The sequence below is a fragment of the Sebastes umbrosus genome, chromosome 8 (assembly GCF_015220745.1).
Source record: "Sebastes umbrosus isolate fSebUmb1 chromosome 8, fSebUmb1.pri, whole genome shotgun sequence".
Taxonomy (NCBI): Eukaryota; Metazoa; Chordata; class Actinopteri; order Perciformes; family Sebastidae; genus Sebastes; species Sebastes umbrosus.
Genome location: NC_051276.1, coordinates 3534865 through 3545211, shown reverse-complemented (window position 1 = coordinate 3545211; position 10347 = coordinate 3534865). Strand labels below are relative to the sequence as shown.

The window sequence follows — 10347 nt, the reverse complement described above, 5'->3', positions numbered from 1 at the left end:
TCATACGGCGTCTGTACAGGGGGATACAGTATCTGTACAGGGGGATAAAGCGCTGTTGTGGGAATGAAGAAAGTGATTCTCCCACTTCGAGGGTGGTTGTGACAGACGTGTCAACAGGGCAGGTGTTAGACGACCGCTGTAGAATCCAGGGCTAGCACAATACGGTACCAAGGAGTTCAGGGAACTCAGAGGGATAACATCAATACACTGTTTTTTCTTGTATAAGTGTAAATACACAAGGAGTTCTGGGAACTCAGAGGGATAACATCAATACACTGTAATCACACATAGTGTAATAATAATAATAATAATAATAATAATAATAATAATAATAATAATATTGCTATCTTTTTTCTTTTGATCCAGTGGACTGATCACCCACTGGAAGAAAAAGAAAAAAGAGGGGGGGAAAGAGTAACTAGAAGTAAGACCTTACTGGAGTTAAAGCATAACCACCTGTAGGAGTTGAAGTATATAAAGGTACAACCACCTGTAGAAATCTCTAAGCAAAAATATTGATAAAAAATTCTTTCCCTTCCTTAGTCCATGGCCCTTAAATAAAAAGTACATTGATATTGAAGAGCTCTTGAAAACTATTTTTTAAAATAGGTGCAAATCATAGTAAACTCAAAGGATTGTGATAATCCACCTTAATTAATGTCGCCTAACATCAAAGATATGACCACCAAATAGAGTAAACAGTAAAAGGTATTTGACCAACTTGACGTGTGGGTTAACGAGTGTGGATTTCTAAGCACTGGCAGTTTTAGCATAAGACAGCTCCAAGCTTTAAAAAAACAAAGTAGAAGAAGCAACCATCAGGGACAGAAAACAAAAAAAATCAGGGACAGCACTACTAAAATCCATGTCTCAGTGTCTCTAACTAGATCCTGATCTGGACTCGACCCCGCAACGACAACAGCCGGCCCAGGCAGTGCTGTCCCTGGCTGCTGGTTGTAACTTCCAATTGTACTGCACCGACTTGATAATGGCATCAAACTTCTCTTTCATTTAATCAGTTTGTAAAGTAACCTGTCATGGGTGAATATCAGCAGACATTCACTTCCCTTTACCTACACGTACAGTCTGATCAGCATTGACCAAAATAAATCTGTCATGTATTATCTGCCTTACACATACAACATGAATGAATACACACCAAAACACTCCCATGTCACAAGGGCAAATCAGTTGCATAATAGTTCAGGCGTTTGTTCATTATTTCATTGTCATGATTTATTGCGTCATCTCATGCTGCATTCACTTGCTACAGAACAGCTGGAGAAATTAGCGTTTAAATGCCATTGTTAGTTTTCACATTGTAAATACTGCACCTGAACATGATGTTTGTCCATGAACTTAGTCATCAACAACTTAGATCACTGACGAGGAAACAGATAATGTAGTCTTGTTTAGAACATTATACAGATTTCAATCATTTTTATTATAAATGGCATTTTGTGGTCACAACTCAACTTAAACTTTATTACAATCCTCATAATACGTGGAATTTAAAGGCACTGTTTGTAAATCCTAACACGTATATATCATTGCGGGTCGGTGTCCCATGCGCGCTCGCGGGTGGCTACGCTGTTCAAACAACACAAACTACACAGAAGCATCAAAACCGCAAAGTTCTATCTAGTGAAGCCCGTCTGTTAAACAGTGTCAACTCTTCCTGCTCCAGCCCCCCCGGCCGTGGTCAGAAGACACAGGGGAGACTGTAGCTTTGGTCTCCTTAACCCACCCTAGGCATTAGGAGAAGGGGGCTGCTGCTAAGCAACTTGGGGTTCATCGTCTTGCTCAAGGACACTTGTGGACATGTGGACACTGAAAGCTGGGGATCAAACCGCCAACCTTGTGGTTAGGACAACCCCCTCTACCCACCGAACTCCAGCCGTCCCCCCTCTCTCAAAATGTCTTGACACTGTAGGATGTGTGCCTGAAATGGCAATGGTTGGTTTGCTGTAACTTTGGGATGACATATTCCTCATGAAGCGTGCGTATCAAAAGCTGATCAGGAACAACCAACATCTGCAGAAAATATCCTTCATTGCATCCTTGACAGCTTTGCTGGAACTTGAGCAATCCTCAGTTTGATATATGTAAATGTAAATCCAATTTTATTGGCACACATTGTACTTATCACAGCGCAGCACAAAGTCAAATTTACCCCTCCTAGTGTATAAGGAGCAGTGGGCAGCTACTACACAGAGTGAGTGACAGACTGAGCTACTGCCGCCCTCAGAATGCAACAGTCCCCATATGCAACAGTTTTGTCACTTTGGACGCGTATACTGCACTGGTGCACGGTACGTGCCAAAGAGGAGGTCCCAGTGGGTGAAGTAGGGGGCGTAGTTGACACTGTGGAGAGTATGGTGGGCTTGGTGGTAGGGGGCTCCTCCCAGGCAGGGCAGCAGTCTGTGCAGAGCCCAGGGCAGGTCGTAGCCACAGTGGTCCTCCACCGCCAGCCAGCTGTTGATGAGGTGGAAGAAGGCTTCGCTCAGAGGGTGGCAGCCCACCACCCAGGCGCTGCTCAGAGCCAGCAGCAGCAGAGACAGCAGCTCCAGTGAGCCGCTGTCCTGAGCAGCCAGAGCAAAGGGTATGTGGTACTGATGGTGCAGCTGGTGGGCGTTGCGGTACAGCCAGGGAACCCTGATGAGAAACATACAAACAGCTGTCTCTGCTTATGTTCTTACTGTTATGGATAATCACTACAATATTCCCAGAATGGTATAATGTCAGTGTGTCTGTGGTCGTTTACGCAATAGAAATTTAGTTCAACTATTACTAATAATATTGAAAAGCAACTGTCAGGACACCTATGGTCACCTAGTATGTTCAGAATAAAGGATTCACATGCCATCAGTTTCCCTGTCCCTGATGATGCCAAAGTGATGTCATCAGGGTTATCTCCGATTGGACTTGAGACTTAAAGGGACCTATTTAAAGGATCTATAGCGCATGGTCTAAAGTGCACGGCGCAAATGCATTTAGGGCGTGTCCAACTCCACTTTTGCTACTTAAGCGGCGCATAATCTGGGCGCAAAGCAAGGCACAAGGGGCAAAGGGGTTGTGTTTAGTAATGTGTGTTTTAATTAATCATAGGTTTGTTTTGGGCGTAACAGAAATTAAACCAATCAGAGTGTCATCTCCCATTCGCATCGCTTTTTAAAAGGCGGACTCGTCAAATTGGAGAAGCGAGCCGCTTTTCTGCTGAAACCGATCCGCTCATGCGCGAAGTGAAAGTGTGGAGCAGATGTATGTGATGCTTGGCCGTTGGACCCTCTGCCTCCGCCGTCTCCCAATCCTCTGTCCCATCAACAACTCCATTTGACTGCATATGAGCAAAATGCACCTATTTAACTTGTGGAGCATTGAGCCTGTCCAAATAAGCTTTTGTGTCCTCCCACAAATCATTATATTTAATTAACATTAAATTTGACAAACATGTATTGATAAATAATGAAAACTGTATTGCTTTCTGATGCAACCCACGGGGGACTCAGACCGGCTGAGTGGAACCCTCCAGAGCTGCTTTACGCACGGGCTTGCAGTCGGGCACTGCCGGAGAGGCTGTGTGTAACGCGCCAATCCATCAGCCTCAAAACGCCGTCGTTTAGGGGGAGAGGGCCCGCAAACTTTGAAGTAGCCTCCGTCTACACTCCCACACATAGAGGGAGGAGGAGAGGAGACGCCACAGAGGAGTGTGTGCACCGTGATCTCTCTGGTCACGGCGGTCACGACTTGATTGACAAGCCATAGGTTAGAAGCAATATTACTTAAACACACAGCATGTTATTTGTCATTCTAATCCCACTTAATGTCTTTAATTAGAACTGTGCCAAGCCAGGTGGAACAGATTTGTTATTGGACCACACAGCTCATCACATCAACTTATCTGATCTCCATGGGCTGTATATGGAGATGGATTAGAACTAATGATTTTGATTAGGCTGGTGCACGCCAAGGGTAGAGTACGAGCAGGGAGGCAGGGAGGCATCTGATTGGTTCTTTCCAAGCGGACCGCGAGGCAGTGACTGGTAGACTTTTTTAAAGGATTATAGCAGCAACAGATGACGGCTCTTCTCTGGCCCTTTTTCAGAGCTCATCAGTAATGGATCGCTGTCGGGCTGTAAAGACCATTTCAACCAATATAACAAATAGTGGATACTGGAGAACATCGTCAACCCTGCCTTTAATGTTATAACTGCCTCGTGGAAGTGATTCTAGCTATTTTTATGTGCTGCTTGGGTGGTTTCATTTATTGTATGAAAATAGAAAGTATTTCATATGCTCATCATAGGTTTTTAAAATCTTAATATGTGAAATAACAGTCGCTGTCCGATAAATGTACTCGAGTAAAAAAGTGTAGGCTTTTAGCAGAAAATTTATATTAAAGTCGCAGTCGCACCGCAGTTCATGAAATTATCACAAAATTTAATGTATTGATTTGTGTACATAGACACGTGATGGTCAGCACAAAATCAATTCGTATGTAACCCATCAATTATGAACTGGTGAAGTATGGCGGCGGATGCCAGGGTGGATGGGAGGGTCAAAAAACACATGACTTTCGCTCAGGAGACCGGTGTTTGTGTCCCATGTGAAACACGTCAAAGTTGATTTATTTGTCACGTACCTTTTATACTTCAGTTACAGCACTTTCTGAGTTATTTTAACCCAAAACCGCAATCTTTTCCTAAAGCTATCAAAGTATTTATCTCATTGTTAACTGCAATGGTTCAATAAAGGATAAATCAAAAGATGATCATATAGGCTGATCAACTTTTAATCTTTTTTTGGGATGTGATTGGTTGATGTTGTGTCATGCCGCATTCCTGAAGCAACCTTTCTTGGAACAGCCGCTGGCTTTAGGGGGAATTCCTTGATAACCTTACTACGGGTTTTAATTGATAGAGGCATACCGATATTGCTCTCAACTTCTCCTCTCCCTAGGCTCACCTTGCTCCCGATGACGGGGTGTTTATTATAATATTTATATTATAAACTGTTGATTTTAGATCTAAAGTGATTATCCCAAAGGAGGATGCACCACATCCTGAAATATATGTACATGTTTTAGTTGGAGACATTCCCAACATGTACATGTTCCCTCACCTTAAAGCTTCAGTAGGCAGAATGTTTTTGGCATCATTGGGCAAAAATGTCCTAATAACCTTTCAGCATATTGTAATTCAAGTGTTCTGAGAGATAATTAGACTTCTGGTCCTCCTCATGGCTCTGTTTTCAGGCTTTAGAAAATCTAGCCCGTGACTGGAGACATTGGCCAATCACAGGTCATTTCAGAGAGAGTGTTCCTATTGGCTGTTCATTCAACGGAGCCAGCTGTCAATCACACGCAAACTTTGCGAAACGGTCAAACTAGACAGCGCTGATCAAATATGAATCAATATTCTGTTACTGTAATGCCTATTTCTCATGTAAAATGTTTTCAGAATCATCTTGTAGTGTACTGTTTAGCTGTTGAATGAGAAAGTTTGCTCCGGCTGGTAGTCGGTGCTTGGTATTTCCTCAACTGATTTCAACATGGCTGCCGGGTCACAAACTCTCACATTTTACAGCTAAACATTACACTACAAGATGTTTCTCAAAACATTTTATGCGAGAAATAGGCATTACAGTAACATAATATTGATTCATATTTGATCAGCGGTGCCTAATTTAACCATTTGATTGGATTTTGTGAGTGATGTCAGCTGCTCAGAGAAGGCAAGGCTCCAGCTCAGCTCAGATTGGTTGTTTTCCTCCGGTCTGCAAAATCTTGCAGATGCCATTAGGAGCACCGGAGGACACCGGAGGAACATTATTTTTTTTCAGATTACCTGTCTCACACACTACTGCCAGGATATAGTGAATTTTATAAAAAAATAACTTTTTCAATCATATTTGCTCCATTTCTACCTACTGCAGCTTTAAAGGTCCCATATTGTAAAAAGTGAGATTTTCAGCTCTTTTATATTATAAAGCAGGTTTAAGTGCTTTATAAATACTGTGAAAGTATCAAAACGTTCAATATACGGAGAAATACACACCTCAAATAAAAACTGTCACATTGAAATAAACACAACCACATGGTATGGGATGCAGACTGCTCACCGGTGCAGACAGATGTGCCATATGAAGAAGAGCAGGTCGAAAAGCAGCAAACACGCGAAGACTTCCACGAAGAGCTGCCAGCAGGACGGAGCCAGCTGCGGTAGCGCGGGGCTCCTCAGTGCGTGGAACAGCGCGTGGATCAGCACGGTGGCCGGGAACACGGCGGTGACATATTTGAACAGCACGCTCCACAAACAGTCAAACCACCGGCGGAGAGACGGCGGAGGACCGGAGCCCGCGGAGATCCTCCAGGACCGGACCCGCTGACTGACACCCCCCAGGGCGTCCAGCGCGAGGAACGGAGCGCTCAGCAGGACATGAATCAAGAAGGCGAAGGACGCGGGCAGGTACGGAGACAGCAGGATCTGCTCCTGACCGGATCTCACCGACTCCCAGAGACCCTGCAGGATGGGCTCTGTCATCACGGCTCCAGCCTCACCAGCTCCAGCATCTTGTGCTCCAGGGCTGCAGCGGCCTCCTGATGATATGAAGTAGATAGAAGATACCAAGTCTTACCAAAGAATCACTTTTTCTTTGGAAAAAGCAGTGTTTGTATCCTTTTAAAACCAATATCCTCTTATGAATTATATGTTTCCACTTTGAATGTACTCCAGAAGGATCAGTCCTTGATTGACTCTCTTACATTTCTAGAATAAAGGCATGTTGTGTAAAAGGGTCTTTAGATGTTGTTCCTCTGCTGCTGCCTCGCTTCTTCCTGGAGCTCCTGCTGCTGGAGAAGTTTTGTGTCCACACGGTGGAAGAAGAAGAAGGAGGAGGAGCTCCACATTCTACATGTGCAAATATACAAAGCTTAAAGTGTCCTTCTCTCCTATTTCTTTTATGTGGACATGTGGAGACTGAGTAGAAAGTCCCCTGAGGGCAGCGTTCTCTTTGACGCACTAGTACCACCTACTTTACGCCTACAGTTGGCTGTGGGAAATGCAGGGGGTTTCTGGCTGCACTGCCGCACTAGAGGACCAGTTTTTCCTCAGTGATGGCGGGGAGGTCTGATTATGATCCCACACAGACAGATTACACTGCTGATTACTAATTCATTTAGAATTAGAGTCAGATTCTGGATTTGGTGATTTTATTTGGGGATTTTATTGGAAAAGGAGACATCCTCAGCCAGAACAGGATTGGTCCTCAAACTGGCAGAATATGAAAGAAATGATATGATGAATGATCCAGAGGGGTGAAAAAAAAATACATTTCAACACCTCTTTGATTTTCTTTACATTTTTCATTCTTTTTTTTTAATTAAGGAGACAAACATGCAGCTGTAAAATCAAATGAATCATCGCAAACGCCTGCAAACTATTACCAAATTACTGTGTCATCAAAATGAACTATATTCTGAGATAAATTATCAAAATATTCAAATTGCACAGGGTATTATCTACAGTCATTATTTCAGTTAAGGCTGCACTAGCCACCAGTCAAAGTGGACAAATGCTCCGAGAACCTAAAGCCCCCACATTCCCTCTGAGTCAGTTGGCTGTAATTAGTCATTAACAGTACGTTTGAGTGGGATAGAATTTGTGCCAGAAAGGACGACGGCAACTAAAGAGGAACCTGCGTGATAATCCTCTCGGTCTTGTAGAGGGGTCATGTGTTTTTTAAGACTTAAAGCGGCTATAATCAATACGTTTATATTAACAATGTATCAAATGACAATGAGAACACAAATGCAGGAACTTTCCCCCCAGAACTAAGAACTTTTTGAGGAACTCATTGCATTTTGACTGCAGGAACCAGCGTCTAAATCAAGTTCTTGGGGGCATTTTTACCCCCCAAAAAGGAAAGTAAAGTTAGTCTCTGCTGTCGGCTTCCTGACTCAGAAAAAAAAGGGAAAAGAGAGAGAGTATATATGCAGCAGTAAATAATGTCACAGTGAGACGAAACCCAACAACATTTTATTTTTTTTCTAAGGTTTAATTTTTTTCCGCTGTGTTTACTGCTGTGACCAGCAGCAGCCCCTCGTCCCGTATCGTGTTGCTTTTTCTTACGTTGGCAGACTAATTTGCCTAATCTTCGCAGGTCTTTAGACCGCGGTGGAAACGCAGACAACAGTGAGTTGAAGGAACCTTTTAGTTCCTTGAAGGGACTAAAAGTCCCGTGGAAACTTTTGGTGGAAACCCGGCTAATGTGACAAGGTGAAAGCTGCCGCTCATAGTGATGAACCTACGGAGAATTATCACCTGAACCTGCAGCTCCTCTCAGCTCTACAGAACTCTACAGTGAGTTTCAGCTCATTGTTCAGCTGTCCGGCCCACACCTCTACTGTTTTAGTTCACTCTCACTGCTCTCTAGCTTCGCTTTCAGCCGCAGCAGCAGCAGCAGCAGCGGGCAGCTGTTTTCAGTGAAAAAGCTCTTAAGTCCCACTGACCCAGTCAGCAAATAGCTGGTGAACATAATGGAGCATTTAGCAGCTAAAGAACCAGATATTTCCTTCGGGTGTTAGTAGAGACCAAAAACCGAGCTAAAAGAGAATGAATGTTGGACATACATGTGCCAGAAACCCAACTCCAAATGAAAGCTAATGTCACTGGGTGGTATGCCGCATGCGCGAGCGGCGACACAGTTCCATGCACGTCTCTGTATGTCTGTTTGTTTTAAGTATTGTTTAAGTACTTGTTTTAGGAGTCGTAATGTTTGACCGTGTTTCAGACAGATGAGCGTGGAGGTTAAAGATGAAGTCGGCTCCAGTGCTTTTGCTGCTGTTTTTTTGTCACTTTTTTGACCGAACGTGCCAAACTTGCTGCGGGGCACATCACATACACAAACAGCGGCTTGGAACTTTGGCTCACCTACACTCGGGATGTCTTAATCAATCTAAGAACCTCCGCAACACGTCTACGCTACGATGACACAAAACTGTTTCCACCTGAGTGTGTCAAAGACGGCACAATTAAAGCAAGGAAACGCGGCAAGAAAGGTGGGATACGGGAGCGGACTAAAAGGCAGCCTTACAGACGACCACTTCCATCTATTATGCTCGGCAATGTTCAGAGCATAAGAAATAAGGCAGACGAGCTGCAGGCTTGCACCCAACACCTCTCTGACTACCGACAATCCTGCCTTATCTGCCTGACTGAAACCTGGCTCACGGAGACGGATCCTGACTCAGCGGTCGACCTGGAGGGCTACACCCTCGTGAGGAGGGACAGAAACCTGAATTCCGGGAAAAGTAAGGGCGGTGGAGTGTGTGTGTTTGTCAACAATAAGTACTGTTAACCAGCGCATATTACAACCAAACATCAGGTTTGCACAAAGGACATTGAATTACTGGCGCTTAGCCTAAGGCCTTATGACCTGCCTCGCGATATACACCAAATAAAGTGGTGGACACACTGCCCGCATGAGACGCGCGTGCCGGCTGCGTGGCGTGTTGTTTTTTTATTTCGCGTCCATGTTAACAGACTAGAGTGGACACACTGCCCGCATGAGACGCGTGTCTCACGCGCGTCTATTTTATAGAATAGAATACTCGCCTATTTTACACGCGAGCCGCTCGCGTCTCAGCTGCGTGTCCCAGCAGCAACAGACAGTGAAGGTGATCTATTGACAGTATATGGACATCATATCAGTTACATAATACAGTTTACATGTCTGGACATCTGTAGAATATGTCACAGACAGTGAAAGGGATCTAGTGACTGTATATTAACATCATACCAGCAAGATTTTACTACAGTTTCGAGGTTTATCTGTAGAATATGTTACGGAGATGAAAAAAAGTAAAGTTAAGTAAACTTGTTTTTAAATCAACACTTCCTGCTTTCATTTAGAAATAAAAGCCCTAAAGCGGGTTTTCTTTGCACAGAATTCCTTCATTTGTTAACACGAGGCTTTTATTCTGAAATATGCGCCGGACAGTGATGTATGCATCATAAATGAATACAGTAAGGAGTTTTAATTGTGGATTATTACTGTTATTTACTATTTACCACACGTTTCTGAACCTTTCTCTGTCTAAAATAAATATAAATTATATTTATCATGAAGTTAAATAGCCATTAAAAGGCAAGCTCTATGCAGAAAGAAAGGGCTGACAGCAGCAACAGAAACACAGCTGACAGGCAGCCGACACGCAGCCAACAAGCGTCTAGTGTGAACACCAGACTCCTGCATCACGCAGCCGCGACGCAGACGCCACGCGCTCCTGATGCGGGTAGTGTGCCCACGGCTTAAGACTTTTTGTTGTTTGCATTGCTCCCTCTGTGG

At 43.9% G+C, this 10347-nt stretch overlaps 1 protein-coding gene across 2 annotated transcripts; it reads right to left on the bottom strand.

The window, feature by feature from the left end:
• Positions 1 to 1216: 1216 nt before the first annotated feature.
• Positions 1217 to 7039, bottom strand: ch25hl3 (cholesterol 25-hydroxylase like 3). Of its 2 annotated transcripts, XM_037776785.1 has the most exons (3): positions 6764 to 7038; positions 6121 to 6598; positions 1217 to 2655 (listed from the first exon to the last, which is right to left on the bottom strand). In XM_037776785.1, exons 2-3 carry the CDS (start codon positions 6540 to 6542, stop codon positions 2280 to 2282), a joined length of 798 nt encoding a protein of 265 aa, XP_037632713.1. In that variant the 5' UTR covers positions 6543 to 6598; positions 6764 to 7038; the 3' UTR covers positions 1217 to 2279. The 2 variants fall into 2 exon arrangements, with proteins under 2 accessions (XP_037632713.1, XP_037632712.1); XM_037776784.1 differs by having other exon boundaries at positions 6121 to 7039.
• Between the last annotated feature and the right edge of the window lie 3308 nt (positions 7040 to 10347).